General features: G+C 31.3%; 1 protein-coding gene and 1 pseudogene across 2 annotated transcripts in view; one reads left to right on the top strand and one right to left on the bottom strand.

The window, feature by feature from the left end:
• Window positions 1-13,545, top strand: part of LOC145297559 (cytochrome P450 3A24-like) — a 192,551-nt gene extending 179,006 nt beyond the window's left edge. For both annotated transcript variants that reach the window (XM_080143568.1, XM_080143576.1), the window contains one exon: window positions 13,380-13,545. In XM_080143568.1, the coding sequence (XP_079999694.1) occupies window positions 13,380-13,454 (75 nt within the window). In that variant the 3' untranslated portion in view covers window positions 13,455-13,545. The remainder of the gene's footprint in view (window positions 1-13,379) is intronic.
• A 1,339-nt stretch (window positions 13,546-14,884) lies between these two features.
• LOC145242418 (U2 spliceosomal RNA) lies at window positions 14,885-15,021 on the bottom strand (annotated as a pseudogene).
• Between the last annotated feature and the right edge of the window lie 5,404 nt (window positions 15,022-20,425).

Genomic DNA, 20,425 nt, shown 5'->3' with positions numbered 1-20,425 from the left:
AAGGTCAAATCGTTGAACTTTGACCCCTTAACAGCCAAATTTCTGGCTGAAAACGGATTCCAAAGATTTTCCCAAGTCTCAGTATCATGTATATCAAATTTTGAGTCTGTAGACTGAAAATTGACAGAGTTATTGCGTAGGGAAATGTACACACACACACACACACACACACACACACACACACAGACACGTTCACTATACATATACACACATATATATATATATATATATATATATATATATATATATATATATATATAAACTGTTTATGCATATACAATATCAGTCGCATCTTTAACTAATTTGCATATTGGTTTTGATAAATGATATTTTATTAATTAACAATTAGTTATTATTTTTTGTTTTAATTTAATAATGGTTTTGCTTTCCACATAACAAATAATTCCATTTTACAATATTGTTTTATTTCCTGTACAAATATTTAGCATTTGCATTCAAATCTCTTTTTTTTTTTTAGATGGACAGACTTGATTTTCAACAAGTCGTGATCTATTTCTAACTTATAATTAAAAATGTAATTTAACAGACATTTTTTTTTGTTATACTCATCTTAAACAAGGCAGACTCTCACTGAGACGCAAGGGTCTTCTGTTAATTAATGGCCATTCAAAGCTGGGAATTTCCCAGTGAAATGTTTGTTCACATTACATTTAAATTTATGCACGTTGCTACAGCAGTGGAAACAGAGAGCAGGAAAAGAATTCCAAAAGGCAAGCAGCTCCAGATTTGTAGAGATATAGGATACTTGCAGTCTTTTCGGCCAGTAGAGAGAGTCTACCTTCTTTGCAGCAAACTTGGCAATATCTTCTATGTATTTATTCCAGTTCATGTTGGTGTTAGGTTGAGGAGTTTTAATGTTAGATTCTCGGGTGAGCCATAGCTATTGATGGTTAGAAAGACTTTTTTCTTTTAATTATTAAAGGAATGGGCGCTTTGTCTTAGTAGCACTAAATGTCATCATCTATTTTTCCTTCTTTTCCTTTTTTTACGGTCACATTTGAAAAATAAATTTGTATCGAAATTACCTAAATATGAATAAAAGAGAAAGATTTTGTATCGTTTTTGCAGCAAAGTTCCGAATGAAATGCTAATCATTTTAAACTAGCAGGCTGTCCGGCATTGCTCGGTCATAAAATATGCATAAATATTATATTTTAATTTATACAGAAACTGAGATATGTGCATGCAAATATTATGTTTTTTTTTCTAAGCAGTTTACTTCCTAAAAAAATAAAATAAAATACTCGAGCTGAAATCGAAACCAAACCTTAGAAAATGAGTCAAGTATGATAACCATTAGGCCAGCTTGACACAATCTTTAAAAAGTTTTTTTAAACCTACTTATTCTTAACTTAAGGAATCTGTCATGTGAACGATTCGTGAAACAGTTGACACAGATAAAAATCCGATGACCTTCACGTACCAATTTTTAAATTTCGACTCTTTAGCAGCCATTTTTTTGGATGAAAACTGATTAAAAGGCTTTCCACATGTCTGAATATCCTATATACCAAATTTCAAGTCTGTAGATCAAAAATTCGTTCAGTACATAGGTTGAGAATTGTTTTTACATACATACACATTCTCACTTTTATAGATACATAGATTAATGTTTCAAGTATTTGAAGCAGCAAACTTGGCAAAGCAGGGGCCCCGGGAAGAAATTCCAAAGTGCAGTAGCCCGAGGGAAAAAGCTATTCGAGTAGAAGGCTTTACACTCCAGTAAAGCTAACTAATAATAATCTGAATGCATTACGAAAAACAAAAAGAAAAAAAAAACATACTAAAAAAAAAACAACAAAAACCTTTGAAGGTTTTGTTTCTTGGCACAGTGCTACCAAGATCATTATCTAAAATAAGAAAATAATAGAAATTGCAACTTCTGCATTTTGATAGCTAAATTAAAAGTCATGAAGAAAGAAAGGAAAGAAAGACATATCAACACCTCTGAGGTAGCACGGTTATAAAGAGCTCTTTTGGGAGAGCAACAGCTTCCCAAATTTGAGAGCCTTGTACCAGACTTGCCTTGTACTCGAATGGCGACAAGTATATTTTAACATGTGTCATCATAAACATAATGAATACAACAAATTATCACTAGGGCTAGGACAACAGCATATTCTTTTCATTGTTTTGACTCTCGATTGTGTATCCCTTGATATCTTATATGCTTTTATATAGAGTGATGTGGTTCTCAGTTGATTAACTGTATCGGATATATACTCGAGAGTCAAAACAATGAAAAAGAATATGCTGCTGTCATAGCCGTACTTATCACTTAACTCAAGCTGACACTTTGTTGATAAAAAATTAAAGCAGCCGGAGTGAAAAGGAGAATGTGGACGTAAATTTATAATCCAGCTTCTTAGGTGGGGGGGGGACTGTTCGTGTGGACGGTTTGAGTTCAGGAACCCTAGTTTTCGTTCAATTAAGGCGATCAGGTGTCTGCACTAAGCCTGCTATCAATATGGTTTGTCGGAGGTAACTCTGAAAGACCCGTTGCAGAAACGTCCTGGGCACAGCAACCAGTTCCCCAAAATAAAACAATATTCCCTTTAGATCCTTGGACCTTTATTATTCATGATATTCATAAATGACCTCCCTGAAAAATTTTCTTTGAGATGGGGGTATTTGCTGAAGAGATCACGCTCTATAACAGACATGAAGGTAAAACTAACAAGCACATATCTAAGGAAATTGCAAAAACTCTAGAGGAAGATCTTCAGTCTGTAGTGGAATGGGGCCGTAAAGAGTTGGTAACATTCAATGCTTCCAAAACTAAGCTTATTTCCTTTGATAATTTCAAGAAACCTTCTCAACCACAGATTGCCATGGCTAATGATACACTGTCTGAAAGTACTTCCCTCAAGCTTCTAGTGTTAACATTCATACACAACATGAATTGGAGCAAATACATTGAAGTAATTGCCAAGGCTACTACGAGGAAGGGGAGTTCTCTCTAACGTGCTAAAAGGCTACTCACGCCTGAGAGTATCCTGTATCTCTACAAGGCCACGGTTCGCCCATGCATGGAGTATTGTTACTACATCTGGGCTGATGCATCTGCCACTAGTCTCTTGCTCCTAGACAAAATTAAAAAAAGAGTCGCCAACCTGATAGGCCCTGAACTATCAACTAAACTCCAACCTCTGTCTCATCATTGAAACGTGAAATCCTTGTGCCTGTTTTACAAGTATTTCAATGGCAAGTGCTCTGACGAACTCTGAGCACTAGTACCCCCCATGACAATAATACCCTTGACATACCAGACATGCAGCAAAATCCCACCCCTACACTGTAGAGATCCCTAGATGCCGTAAAGTCTTTTACTCGAATAGGAGAGTACAGTGCTACTGCACTTTGGAATTTCTTCCTGGCCACCTGCTTCCCTGACTGTACTGACATGCAGAAGTTCAAGCGTAATGTGAACGGACATCTCGCTGTATCAATAGTATCCCTGCAAATCTGGCTCCAAATAGTAGCTCTTCACGACTAAGAAAAAAAAAAAAAAAAAAAAAAATGAAGACCCGTTTTCAACGAACTCGAGATTACAACGTTTAGCGACTTGATTGCAACGGCGTATTGGTATCAAGTTTTGTGTTTATCTCTATAATCGGATTCTAACTGAGAGAGTTAAGGCGCCGGTGCAATCGGTGTCCCGATTTCAAATGAATAATCTATTTCTTCGTGACGAAAAACACGAGATAGAGTGAAATAGAAAGAGAGGGAGAGAAACAAAATAAGGGAGAAAGAAAGATGGAGAGAGAAAGAAGCGAAGAGATACATGAATATACACAGGGTGAAACGATAAAATTTTCGACCTAGAAAAGACGACATGATTCCATTTCCGTTTGATAGAAAACCAGTTTCCTTTTCTTGTTGCATACCATCTACTAGTTGGCCAGTTGTGTACAAATCCCAAGCACGATAGGAGCCTTGTATCATGTCTGAAAGTGACACAATGATCAACGAACGAGATCAGAGATGCGTCGCTGTACAACTCATGCTCTCTACTGACCCAAATTATGATAACAGGACCATTGCCAGCATCCTCAAAATGCATCGCTGAATTACCATGAATAACACGGACGTACCCAGGGTGATGAAAACCAAGTTTCCGGTCACGGTTATGGTTTTTGGTGTGGTTTCAAGTGAGATCTATATCATGCCACCTCACATCTTTGAAGCGACTTGAAAGTCAACACCAAAATGTACTTGAATATGCTCAAGAGTGTGGTGATCCCCTGGTGCTGCTGGTAGACCCTGAGTGTGGCAGCAGGACTCGGCGCCGGCCCACAAGTACAAAGAGACCCAGGCTTGGCTTGCCCCCCCCCACCTTTTCCATGGCCTGAACCCGCTGGACTACTTTGTTTGATCATACGCCGAGAACATCACCAACATGTCCTTCCAGGACACCAAAGCCAGCCTGATCGCCGTCATCCGCCGAGTATTTGCCGAGCTCCTACCGGTGCTTATGGAAAAGGTATGCTCCAGTTCCGGACCCGTATCGAAGCAGGGATTGAGGCTGAAGGCGGCTATATTGAATAGATGTCAGCTCTACTACATAATCAAGTTAACTAAATTGATTTTTTAAATAACAATTTCAAAATAAAGCTGTAATGCTGTTTTCTTTAGGGCAACACTGTCATTGTCCCACCCTGTATTTTGTTTTTAACTTACAACAGATTGTTCTGAATTTTAACCTTTTATAAAAGCCCGTGTCATCAACACTGATCAGGCATTTATAGATCTTTATCGTTGCATCACATTAAGACTTTAAAATGCATTGATAAATATCCGAAACATGGACTATACTGGCAAAGCATGAATGGATGCTCAGTGTCTTTGAAATAAAATGTTCAAGTACTATACTTAGAGTAACCTTGCGAAATATTAAAAATTAAAAAAAAAAATGAATATAAAAATCAAAAGAAGCTTAATGTTAACAGATCCATCAATAATGTTGTTCCAAAAAAATAGAATCACGTGATTTGTACACGTTTCCGGTGATCAGATTCCAGCTTTGTAAATAAACCACTGGAAGATTTCATTCAAGAAAAATTAACACGATAACCACCAAGAAGATGAGCTAACTATATAAAGGGTTGAGACTAGCATACAGCTTAAAGACTGGTTCAGGCTCGTGGTAAGAGGCGAAATTTTGTTCTCATGCATGTGGCGAATATCTCTATAATATGTAAAGTTACGTAAGTCGACATTATGACACGTTTTTGATTGTTTCTTTTTTTAGATAGAGAATGATAATTTGTATTTATATAATTTGGACTTCTGTTTGTAGCTTGAGTGTTATTCTTACAACGTTTCGGCTGATGTAACCTCCGACTTTCTTCTTGTTGAACTTGCATGCTTTTGTTTTGTCGGCCATGACCGGGTAGAAATCTTAAGCAATTCGTAACCGAATTCTTAGTATCGCTTCTAATAAGGATTGGACCTTCAACCCCCAGAAGGGTGTCTCTTACAAGCGAATATATTACTCAGCACTTTATCTGTTACTCTATTGCTCCTTGCAGACATTTAAAACAAGATAAGTTTTAGGCTTCCAAAATTCATACAAGGACAAAACGGATAAAATACTAAGCAAACATCCAGTTGTAAGCGACACTCTTCTGGAGGTTGAAGGATCAATCTTCAGAACTGCGAATTACTTAAGACTTCTACTCAGTAGTAGGTGACGGAACGAGAATATGCTCCCCTCGTGGATTGAATAAAGCGCTCCATTCAAAATTCGGTGCATATTCACTAGTTCCAAAGGGTGCACCTAAAGAAGGTGGGAAGTTACATCGGCAGAAACATTGTAAGAATAATATTCAAGATGAGATAAGTATATATATATAATATTCAAGATGAGATAAGTATATATATATATATTATTCAAGATGAGATAAGTATATATATAATATTCAAGATGAGATAAGTATATATATATATATTATTCAAGATGAGATAAGTATATATATATATATTATTCAAGATGAGATAAGTATATATATAATATTCAAGATGAGATAAGTATATATATATATTATTCAAGATGAGATAAGTATATATATATTATTCAAGATGAGATAAGTATATATATAATATTCAAGATGAGATAAGTATATATATATAATATTCAAGATGAGATAAGTATATATATATAATATTCAAGATGAGATAAGTATATATATATAATATTCAAGATGAGATAAGTATATATATAATATTCAAGATGAGATAAGTATATATATATAATATTCAAGATGAGATAAGTATATATATATATATTATTCAAGATGAGATAAGTATATATATAATATTCAAGATGAGATAAGTATATATATATATATTATTCAAGATGAGATAAGTATATATATATATTATTCAAGATGAGATAAGTATATATATAATATTCAAGATGAGATAAGTATATATATATATATTATTCAAGATGAGATAAGTATATATATATATTATTCAAGATGAGATAAGTATATATATATATTATTCAAGATGAGATAAGTGTATATATATAATATTCAAGATGAGATAAGTATATATATATTATTCAAGATGAGATAAGTATATATATATTATTCAAGATGAGATAAGTATATATATAATATTCAAGATGAGATAAGTATTTATATATAATATTCAAGATGAGATAAGTATATATATAATATTCAAGATGAGATAAGTATATATATATATATTATTCAAGATGAGATAAGTATATATATATATATTATTCAAGATGAGATAAGTATATATATAATATTCAAGATGAGATAAGTATATATATAATATTCAAGATGAGATAAGTATATATATAATATTCAAGATGAGATAAGTATTTATATATAATATTCAAGATGAGATAAGTATATATATATAATATTCAAGATGAGATAAGTATATATATATAATATTCAAGATGAGATAAGTATATATATATAATATTCAAGATGAGATAAGTATATATATATATATAATGTTCAAGATGAGATAAGTATATATATATATAATATTCAAGATGAGATAAGTATATATATATATATAATATTCAAGATGAGATAAGTATATATATATATAATATTCAAGATGAGATAAGTATATATATATATTATTCAAGATGAGATAAGTATATATATAATATTCAAGATGAGATAAGTATATATATATATTATTCAAGATGAGATAAGTATATATATATATATTATTCAAGATGAGATAAGTATATATATAATATTCAAGATGAGATAAGTATATATATAATATTCAAGATGAGATAAGTATATATATAATATTCAAGATGAGATAAGTATATATATATATTATTCAAGATGAGATAAGTATATATATATAATATTCAAGATGAGATAAGTATATATATATATATATTATTCAAGATGAGATAAGTATATATATAATATTCAAGATGAGATAAGTATATATATATATTATTCAAGATGAGATAAGTATATATATATAATATTCAAGATGAGATAAGTATATATATATATATTATTCAAGATGAGATAAGTATATATATATATTATTCAAGATGAGATAAGTATTTATATATAATATTCAAGATGAGATAAGTATATATATATAATATTCAAGATGAGATAAGTATATATATATATTATTCAAGATGAGATAAGTATATATATATATATTATTCAAGATGAGATAAGTATTTATATATAATATTCAAGATGAGATAAGTATATATATATAATATTCAAGATGAGATAAGTATATATATATAATATTCAAGATGAGATAAGTATATATATAATATTCAAGATGAGATAAGTATATATATATATAATATTCAAGATGAGATAAGTATATATATATATAATATTCAAGATGAGATAAGTATATATATATATATATAATATTCAAGATGAGATAAGTATATATATAATATTCAAGATGAGATAAGTATATATATAATATTCAAGATGAGATAAGTATATATATATATATATATTATTCAAGATGAGATAAGTATATATATATATATTATTCAAGATGAGATAAGTGTATATATATAATATTCAAGATGAGATAAGTATATATATATTATTCAAGATGAGATAAGTATATATATATTATTCAAGATGAGATAAGTATATATATAATATTCAAGATGAGATAAGTATATATATATATAATATTCAAGATGAGATAAGTATATATATATAATATTCAAGATGAGATAAGTATATATATAATATTCAAGATGAGATAAGTATATATATATAATATTCAAGATGAGATAAGTATATATATAATATTCAAGATGAGATAAGTATATATATATATTATTCAAGATGAGATAAGTATATATATATAATATTCAAGATGAGATAAGTATATATATATATATTATTCAAGATGAGATAAGTATATATATATATAATATTCAAGATGAGATAAGTATATATATATATTATTCAAGATGAGATAAGTATATATATATATAATATTCAAGATGAGATAAGTATATATATATTATTCAAGATGAGATAAGTATATATATATATATATATATATATATATATATATATTATTCCTTAATTGGAATTCATTTTTTGAGATGAGCATTATATATTAATTTTTATTTTTGTTTCGGACTATTAGTCTCATCTTTATTAGTTGTTGTTTTTTTTTTTATCTTTTTTTTATTGGTTCACAACGTTTCGGCCAACTTCCTCTGGCCTTCGTCAGGTGGTAACCGCGACGGATAGGAACTTCGAATCTCCTAACTGCATTCTCCGTCGCGGTTACCACCTGACGAAGGCCAGAGGAAGTTGGCTGAAACGTTGTGAACCAATAAAAAAAGATAAAAAAAAAAACAACAACTAATAAAGATGAGACTAATAGTCCGAAATAAAAATAAAAATTAATGAGATAAGTAGTTCGAATTATACAAATAATACGAATTATATGACGCGTTTTCAATTTTTTAGCGAAAAAATGTATTTATCAAATTCAATATTTTAAAATAAATTTAAAAAAAAAAAAAAGAATTTAATATGAGATTTTTTTTCTCAGCCCTTCCTAGTAATACGACCGAAACTACACGGAATTATTTTCATTTCACGATTTATAAAATATACTTTATTAAAAAATATCGAAAATTTGGGCCATCTATATTATATTTCTTTTAGTTTGTTTGTTCCATTTTTTTCTCGGAAACAACTGAGCGGATGTAGTCGAAACTTTGCAAGGAGCTTTTACTATGACAAGGTGCAACAAATGAAGTATTATGGTATTCTTCCGATGTACAGTAAGGGATTAATAAGGATTAATATGAATTGGTATTTAATGCAAAAATAAGCACACATTTAACCATATTAAAGTATCACTTTGGCATAAAGAACTCATTTTAAGTCAACGGGCTATAACTTTTGCCCGTTTTTAAGGGCAAGGAATTTTAGAAGCATACTACTGGTATACAATGCTAAAAACAGCCTATCCTGCCTTGACAGAGTACAAAATAGACTTCGTGGTTTAGTGGGGGATGCCCTTTTCTCTTCCCTGCAACCTCTCTCTCACAGAAGAGACCTTGCGAGCCTGTCTTTGTTTTATCGTTATTTCCATGGCAGGTGCTCGTCTGAGCTCCAATCCTTCGTCCCCCCTCGCCAATCTTTCATGAGAAACACCCGTCTGGCTGAAACTACTGTCAATAATTTTCCCCACTCTTTATCTGTGCCTAAATCCAAACGTAGATTCCATGAGCAAAGCTTCTTTCTTAGAACTGCACGTCAGTGGAATTCTCTGCCGCTTGCCTGTCTCCCACCTGACTACAACTTGGACATCTTCAAATCCAACATAAACAAACTCCTGACAAACCGCCCCCTTAAGTAAGACACTCTATCAAAACCCCCAATACTGATGATTACTACAATACTATCTCATTGATTACTGTACACGCAATAACCCTTATCCCTGAGTGGCCTTCGGCCTTGATAAGTGGTGACCCCCATGTAAAAAAAAAAAAAAAATCGTTAAAAATATATTAAATGTTTCAGTATCAGTATATCCTCAAATTGTTGGCATTTGCATTTAAGAGTGAAACCCAAAACTTTCACGTATTAAAACAGAAACATCCGGTTCTTGTGCGAAATTGCAGACTTTCAAACAAATGCATTTCAGGTTAAAAAACAAAACAAAAAAAAAACAACAACAAAAAACAAACAAACAAACAAACTTTATTACGTACTTACGTGTCATGTCGAAATTAGTATAATTCCTAAAGATTACGAAAAATGCCCCAGTAGAATAATAATTAGAAGTAAAAATAGAATTTATTTAATTATCAAGTTTTCTCGTAAGTTTTAATGTGGAAGAGCTGTGCGACTAACTGACTTATCTCCCTTGCTTTCCTTGAAATCCGCCATTGCTAAAATAGAAAATGCCGGATCGCTAGTGTCTGTGATTTTTTTTGTGTGAAAAATAGATCTAGCACATCTATTAAATCATTTTTCGTAATTTTGTGAATTTATACTAATTTCGACATGATTCGTTAGTAAGTAATAGTGTTTTTTTTTTTTTTACCTGAAATGCATTTGTTCGAAATTTCATTATACTACACAAGCACCCCACCTCCTTTAGTCCTTTCATCACAATATGCAAGACAGCATCCAGTTCGATGCAACCATATCAGATATTTTCAAAATATCCGGTGGCATCACGATTAAGATGCATCGACCTTGTTTGGATACCATTTTCCCCGCCTTCTCGGCAAAGCTACCGGAACATCAAATTATCTGGGAGAGAGTCTGTCTGCATAGAAGGTCAAAAAGAAAGGTCAAACCACTTGTCACCCGAGATATGCTGTTCCACTCACAGTGCAGCCAGCGACGTCGCATACTTAACCCGCAAAACCTCAACGATAATTCACGCACGCATGCAGGGACTAAAGCTTAACTATCAGTCCCAACAAAACAAAGACGATCGCTCGGGGCGCTTGCATAATCACCGTTATTATTATTATTAAAAAAAAAAAAAAAAATTTGGTACTCCGTTGTTCATTGGAAAAAAACAAACAAACAAATAAAAAACATTTTTTCACCATTCACGAATAACATCAAGTATAAATGCACCTGAAAGCGGTCGGAAGTTACATCGGCCGGAACGTTGTGAGAAAAACAATCAAGATAGGAACAATAGTCAGAAAAAAAAAAATAAATAAACGGAACAAATCCGTAAGTGCACGCCTGTGGAACTCTGACTACAACTTGGATGTCTTCAAGTCCAACATAAACAAATTCCTGATAAACCGCCCCTTAAGTAAGACACTTTATCAAATCTCCATTACTGACGATATTATCCCATTGATTATTATCCCATTGATTACTGTACACGCAACAACCCTTATCCCCGAGTGGCTTCCGGGCCTTGATAAGTGGTGATTACCATGTAAAAAAAAAAAAAAAAATGAATATATATATATATATATATAAATACTTGGCACTCCGTTTGTTCATTAGACCCCCCCCTCTAAAAATACAAAAACGAACAAACCTTTTTACCATTCACTAATAACATCAAGTATGAATGCACCTGAAGACGGTCGGAAGTTACATCGGGCGAAACGTTATGAGAAAAACATCCAAGATGGGAACAATCGAAATAATACAAAAAAAAAAAAAAAAAAAAAAGGAAAAGAAAAGAAAAGAAAAAAGAAAACAAAGTTTGGAAGGGACAACGTGGTTAACATCTTTCTTCATCACGGGTGCTGCTTAGCAGCACTGCTGCTATATTTAATACAAGTTAGTAAAGTTAACTTGTATGCAAATTTGGTTAAACTAAAAAGAAAAATGAAAATGGCTAAACAAAATATTTTTTTAAAAACTTCAAAAATTAAGGTACAAAATTGAGTTTGAAATTTATCGATTTTCAAAGTGCCCTTTTATACACTTTACAAATACAAAATAAAATATAAAAATTGAATTGAAATTTAATCTAAAAATCACGAATTTTAATCCATGTTACGTGCATTTTGTTGCACTTCAAAAACTAATTGAAAAATATATATCTACACCATTAATTGCTAAAGAATAGAAAAATCTAGTTTTTTTTTAAAAAGTGCAACAACTGGTTTAGTTTACATGATTTTTAGTGTAGATGCATCATAAAGATTTATTGATATTGTCCAGAATATCACAATATTTAAAAAATACAAATTAAAAACTAAAGAAAAATCTGTATGATGTAAGGACACTTACAAAAAAATCACGTAAATTGATCAAGCAGTTTTATTTTTATAAAGAAAATCATTTTAAAGCAATTAATGCGAATCCGTAAACGTTACAGCAAAAATAGCTTTCAAAATGACAGACAAGACAGCCGATATTCTGTTAAAAGTTGATTTTCTTATTTAAAAATAAAACTATTTGATCAATTCATGTAATTTTGGTTTACAATATTTCCTTTCCATCACGAGTATGTACATTATAAAGATTTTCTTTTCTTTTTGGTCCCCCGACAAAAGGAGTGTGGACCTGTAAATTCGCCTTTGCCAGTTCGTCTGTCCGCACTTTTCTCAATAACTATGCCTTGGAACTTTTTGAAATTTTGCACAAACATTAAACATGATATGAGTAAAAAAGTAGCAGAACGGATTTTCCGGGAAAACTCCGGTTGAACCCCCTAGAGATGCCTTTCGAGTTAAAATGGCTAAAATTGACACTTTTTTGTTTATTAAAAAAAAAAAAATTAATGCTTTGGATTTTTATAAACCTTTCTGAAAAGTTGTAACTGATATCTATATAAGTTTGTTTGTCTATACTTCACGATAACTCTTCTCTGTGCCCCAGGGACACTTTTAGGGCTAATAAAAACACTCCATTTTTGGGACTATTTTACCATATTTGTCCAAAATTTTCTGTGTATGTCTATTTAGCAGTTTTGCATGGTGCTGAACTCAAATTTAAATATGTTAAGGCCTTGGGGACTTTTCAGGCTAAATGGTGTGTGTGTGTGTGGGGGGGGTAAATGATTGACTTAATCATTTCTTTCTTTGCATGGTGCAGAACTCAAATTTACATATGTTAAGACCTAAAACTGCACCGTTTGTTCATTTTCACCAGGATTTGATGTTCCCTGGGGATTTTGGGGGGCTTAATCGGGGGAGGGTGGCAAATGCTGAACTTAGTCATTTTTTTTATACCTTGTTCACTGTGCATTAACAGGGAACCTTGCATGATTCACTTGTTATGTTTTTTTTTATGGGAGAATCGTGTCATGGACTAGCACCCAAGCTAGTATAAACTGATGACAATAATACTTCAATTATGACGTCAAATCTCAAATAAGTGTTTATTATTTTTCAGATTCCAGTAAAACTGATGGAGAATTATCTACTGTCACCTGCAAATGAAATTTGGTTGAGTGTGGAGAAACGGTGACAATAACTAACAGTTTAGACAGCATCAGCTTTAAGAAATATCTGAATTTCCCAAAGAAAAAAATTATTAAAAGAAACAAACCCTTTTTTAATTTTTGTATTTGTTCTTTTTTTCTTTTCGGTGCATGACAATGCGTTTCATCTTTTCATAGCTTTAAAAAGAAAAACCTTTTTGTTAAAAACATGATGCGTACTTGACTTTCGTAACAAACGCTTGTCTAGCTACAACCACTATTAACGATTTCACTTACTCTTTATCTGTGCATAAAACTAAACGAAAATTCCATGAACAAAGTTTATATCCTATAACTTCCCAGCTGACTGAGACATGGTAGGTTTCAAGTCCAATGTAAACAAGTTCTTGTTGAGCCATCCTCTTGAAGAACCAAGTCCTGCTCAATTTCCAGAATTATGGATCATCACTGTAATGTTTCACTGGTCATCTGACACTCATTAATTCTTATCCTCGAGTGGCCTTTAAGACTTGAGAAGAGGTGATTGCTCCCTCCCAAAAAACATTGAAAAGAAAAAGGAGCATTATTTTACTTAAGCAAGTTATTTTCCCACCAAGCACCTTAATATCTTACGTTTAAAAAGAAATAAAGAAATAAATTTGTGTAAGTCCATGTTTAATCCACACACACACACACACACACACACACACACACACACACACACACACACACACACACACACACTACACTACACTGTTAAAGAAGTTCAGTTAAACATGGTACCGTACTTTGGTGTAATTGCACCAAATCCGGGGGGAATTGCGCCAATTAAAATAAAAAAGTACTCCTTATATGCACAGTTGCTAAAAAAAGCACTTTTAACTAGTTGGCACAATTACACCGGACTTGGCACAATTACCCCAAAGTACGGTACCTTAAGTTTCAAGATGGGAGAGCAGACTAGGTTTTCAGTAGTTTTGATTATAAACCGCTCTATAATTTTATGCTTTTATAATTAAACTAGCGGGGGTGCCCGGCATTGCTCGGGTGTTTGGAGGTGTGCGTGTGGGGGGAGGGATAGATCAAAACAAAAGCAAAGTAATAACCCTGTTTAAATATTATAAAATAAAAAAAAATGTTAAACTTCTCAAAAAATCGGAAAAACAAAAACAAAAACAAAAACAAAAACAGCGAACATGATGGAAACAAGGCCGATAACCATTAGTCGCGTGCTCTCGTGTAATGAATGAATGCGTGAATGTAGGATTGACATGAAATTCTTAAAGATAAACTAAAATGACCGAAAAATGGGCTGAAATGACTTAAATAAATAAAAAGTAAATGACTTAGAATGATTTTAATGAACTTAAGGATGAATTGAATGACTTGAATGCTTAAAGAATAACGGGAATCCTTCAAAAACAACTTGAATGATCTGGAGAATGACTTGAATAGCTTTGAGACTGACTGGTTATAAAGTGGGTGATCATTTTACACGAAATTAATACAGAAAAGTGATACCCCACTTTATATCACAAAGTTACAAACATAAGTACAGCATGTAGTAAGAACAGATACTACACTTTGATCTTGGCCAAAAGGCCAAGAAAAGCTGGTATTTATTTGGTCCCCCACCGAGCAAATTAGGCACAAGGCCGATTTTTAATGTGAGGAGTGAAGGGGAAATGGGGACCAACTCCCCGGGGAGTAGGGGAGCTGGATAGTGACAATTGGTATGAAGGGTTGCTCCTACATTGACCAAGGTCTTATATGTGGGGCTGCCCCCACATATGGTCTTTGCTTGCAGTATCTGCCGGAACAGATACTACACTTTAATCTTGTTTATAAATTTTATTGCTTTTAAAATTTTGTAAATATAATTAAGTAAAAAAAAACAAAACATTTTCAAACAACAAAATTAGGCACAAGGCCCTACAAGAAATTGGGGAGGTTCAGGGTCTTTGTGACTAAAGTGATTAAAAAGTAATAAATGTAGACTTTGGAGTCTTACTCTTGACTGGCAACATTTACCAAAATACCTCATTCACTCTCTGGATCTTAAACTAACTAATAAATCCCCAGCGTTAAAGAATCAAAACCATATTTACAATTTAAAAAACAGTTGTCTGTGTGTTTATGTATGCATTTATTTTTTATATTAATTTTGCGTGTGTGTGCGTGTGCATGTGTGAAAAAGTAAAGTTCAATTTCATTGGTAAATAAAAAAGTTTTTTAATTAAGAAAAGGATTGCTCGTGGAGAGGGGAAAACTAATTAAAAGTGTTCATATCAAAAACAAAAAATAAATCCTACTGGGTTGTTAGTGAGACCCCCCTAAAGGCCAAGAAAAGCTGGTATTTATTTGCTCCCCCATTGAGCATATATATATATATATATATATATATATATATATATATATATATATATATATATATATATATATAGTGTTATAAAATATATATGGCGATTAAACTACACAGAATCATCCACGTTTCATCCACGTTCGGATTCATCAGCTGACCTCCGGTTCCTTTGTGTGTGCTATTTTAGTAGGGAGCGTCCTGACCTATTTTAAACCTAAGTTAAATGTTTTTTATGTATAGTATATATATATATATATATATATATATATATATATATATATATATATATGCATATATATATGTATATGCATATATATACATATATATATATACTTATATATATATATGTATGTATATGCATATATATATGTATATGCATATATATATACATATATATATATATACTTATATATATATATGTATATGCATATATATATACATACATATATATACTTATATATATATGTATATGCATATATATACATGCATATATATACTTATATATATATATGTATATGCATATATATATACATACATATATATACTTATATATATATATGTATATGCATATATATATACATACATATATATACTTATATATATATATGTATATGCATATATATACATACATATATATACTTATGCATATATATATACATACATATATATACTTATATATATATGTATATGCATATATATACATACATATATATACTTATATATATGTATATGCATATATATACATACATATATATACTTATATATATACATACATATATATACTTATATATATATGCATATGCATATATATACATACATATATATACTTATATATGTATGTATATGCATATATATACATACATATATATACTTATATATATACATACATATATATACTTATATGTATATACATATATGATAATTTATGTACATGTATGTTTATTTTCTATTGTTATTGTTAGTTTTAAAATTATTTTGTATCGTTATCCTAGAGTAAAGTTTATCCTGTGAACACAGTTGTTCGCTATTTCTCTCCTACAGTTAAATAGATGTTGGGGTTCTTTAAAGTATAGGATCGTAGCGTGGATGAAACGCGGAATATTCTGTGTAGCTTAATCGCCATATATATTTTATAACTTACTACCTAGCTCTACCTACGTATTGAGCACTGTTGAAGTAAGTATTAAAGTTTACGCATAAATCTATACTTTCGTATATTAATTTATGTTATTAAATGAAGTAGTCATATATATATATATATATATATATATATATATATATATATATATATATGTGTGTGTGTGTGTGTGTGTGTTATTTAAAAAAGATCGATAATCTACGGACACGCATATTTTGGAGCCTTACTCCTTTTCAGCGTAGCTTGACTGTTGTTAGGATTCGAACCCCGGACCTTATGTATTTCAGCCCGGTGCCCTAATCCATTACGCTCTGATGCCATAGACAATTTACTGCTTAGTTTTTATCGTTTATCTGTTTACGTATTAAGGTTAACCTCTCCGCTTCTTTGTTAAGATTTTGTTCCTTAGAAGCACTGGTTGAGTTCGAATTAAATAAGATCCGTATTATATACGTTTGAAGCCAGACTCAACGCATTGTTACAAAATAAACACATGTTTATTTTGTTATAAATTTATGTTAAAGTCCATAAATACATTTCGACGGAAACTGTCATCTTCAGTATATCGTTTTTTTTTTTTGCCATGTTGTTGTTGGAGCAAAGAATTCGCCGTTTGTTGTTTCTACGGTAGTTTTTTAAGTCTCTGAATCGAGAATCGACAAAATCGGAACTTTTCAGGTTTCGAAATCGTTATCGGAATCTAGATTGTGCATGTTTTTTTCGATGCTAGAAATGATTCTTGTAATTATTTATTATTTGATTTGTTTTTGTTTAAACCTTAATTTTCCATTACCGTTACTAAAGATAAAATTGTAAATGTGCGTTCGTCTTAAGCTACAAACAATATTAAAATCTATAGATCACCTACACACAAGTGCAGTTTTACGTTCACGAAAATATATCACATGGGTTTTTGCAGTAATCTAAAGAAAAAAACAACAACTCTACCGCTAAATAGTTAGTGATTTAAAAGAATCGGAATCGGTAATTGCATTGGAATCGGGAATTTAAAACAGAATCGGTAATCGTATAGGGAATGGGGAAGAATTTTGGACTCGGCGTATCACTATAGAGTACAAAAACTCCCAAGCAACGCTGGTTAGTCAAAGCAAGTATATACTAATTAAACTGAGTTTATTTTAACACTTTAATGCAAACTCCCATCCCTTCATTGTAGAACAGATGCCCAGATGCCGGAAAGCTTTTATTCTAATGACGTCTTTTTTTCAAACTGCTAGTCATCAAAATCCCTCTTCTGTGTTTCTTTGACTATATGAACATGAATGAGTTTAGATGTAATGTAAAAAAAAAGAAAAATACAAAAAACATCTCGCTGCATAACTCCCCACCTCAAATGCCTTTATAAACATGTCCCTTCTTCTTCTTCTTCTTCTTCTTCTTCTTCTTCTTCTTCTTCTTCTTCTTCTTCTTCTTCTTCTTCTTCTTCTTCTCTCTCTCTCTCTCTCTCTCTCTCTCTCTCTCTCTATATATATATATATATATATATATATATATATATATATATATATATATATACAGGGTGGCCGAAAAGTCCCAGAACACTGGCCGAAAAGTCCAGACAACTCATTATGGGGTTTAATTAAAGGTCAAGTTTCTGGTATTAGATACGAAACCATTGATCAGCTAAAGCATGCGATTATTGCAGCTTTTGCTAGCGTATCAAGGAATTCTCTAAAAAATATGGCACAAAGAACCTGGAGGCGAATGGAATTGTGCAAGAACAACGAGGGCCAACATACTGATCCCCTAGACCACTAAATTACTCTAGTTGTTTTCTGCTTTGTTTCTAATAAAGTTCTCTTTTTTTGTTGGATATATATGTTTTCTGTGTGTTTCATTAAAAAATACTGTGTTTTATTAAAAATACATGTATAGTGTCCTGGGACTTTTCGGCCACCCTATATATATATATATATATATATATATATATATATATATATATATATATATATATATATATATATAAACAAACGTTCTTAAAAAGCTCCCGTTTTTTTTTAGTTTTTTAGTTTTTCTGATGATCTTTTTAGTGTGTGGATTGAAAGAATTGATATAAGTTCCATGTGTAGTTCGAAGTTGCCTGTAATGTTGCTTTTTGTCTTTCAAAGAAGACATCTTCAGGAGGGCCGTGTGAGTATTCGTGCGAGGAGGGCTGGGAGTTTTCTTTTTTTTTTTGTATAGTAGCAGCGGTGAATGCGTTCGAGCTGTAAGTGTTCAGTGTGAGAGAGAGGTTCCCAGTTATGTGATCAAGGCTGAGTCATAATATTATCCATAGATATGTTTCTCCCATTGGCAACAATAAGATTAGACTTATTATATACTATAAAAAATTTAAAACCCAAAATCTACTACTAAAACAATGCCTCCCCTGCCCTCAAATCACGTCATCTATAAGTTCAAATGTTCATTGAGAAAGTGCAGCTCTTATAACAACAATAAAACTAATAGTTACGTTAGTTACGTCGGTTCACGTGCCTCTCCGCAGTAACTTTGTCCAAAATATACTGTAGTCTACATTGCACTGTAGTGAACGTACTGTTTATTTTATAAATCTATTCTATTCATAATGGTTTTAATTCAAGCCATTATGCATAAAATAGTTTTATAAAATCAACAGTAGGTTCACTACAAGTTTAAAATTAAAAAAAAATCAAGTATCATGATTTAGTTGTGCTTTAAAAAACATTCATTTTGAATGCGTCTTGTAGATTATCTAAGAAGTACTGCTGATTTTATATGAAAATGGTAATATGATAATTGAGGATTGTAATGGAATATTTGAAAATAAAAATTTTCAAATATTCCATTACAATCTTCAATATGGGATATTTGAAAATGGTACATTTGAAGATTTTAATAGAATATATCATGATTTTAGGTGGATATTTTAAAATTATTATGGGATATTTTGAAATTTTAATTTTATACTGGAATGTTTTAATGTATATATTTTATATGTGTAATGGGATATTGGAAGATTACAATGGGATGTTTGGCTATTGTAATGGGATATCTGATTATTTTAATGGGATATTTGAAGACTTTAATGGGATATTTGAAGACTTTAATAGAATATCTGATCAGTTTACTGGGATATTTGAAAATAGTAATATGCTATTTAAAAACTTCAATGATGTATTTACAGGGTTTAATGAGATATTAGAAGAGTTTAATGGAGCATTTGAAGATTGTAATAAGAATTGGAAGAATTTTAATTAAGAATTACTTCTAAGAATAACAAAACTGTTAATTAGTTGTCGACTAAAAATATCTGACTACCTATTTAGTAAAAAAAAAAAAAATGGACAACAATAGATTCGTCGGTCAGTTCAGTTTTCTTATTACATATTTTTCTCCCCAAACAGGACATATTACTACTGAAGCGTAAGAGGCTACTGTGATAATTGTCAGATTAAGAGGCACTCTAGTTTGGGAGTTGCTTAGCAATATGTTTTTCACATTACATTTAAATGTCTGCATGTTGGCACAATTGTAGA

This window comes from Euprymna scolopes, chromosome 2 (assembly GCF_053919585.1).
Source record: "Euprymna scolopes isolate OS-2025 chromosome 2, ASM5391958v1, whole genome shotgun sequence".
Lineage (NCBI taxonomy): Eukaryota > Metazoa > Mollusca > Cephalopoda > Sepiida > Sepiolidae > Euprymna > Euprymna scolopes.
The sequence above is the reverse complement of the archived record's forward strand: the minus strand, read 5'-3'. Positions and strand labels throughout refer to the sequence as shown.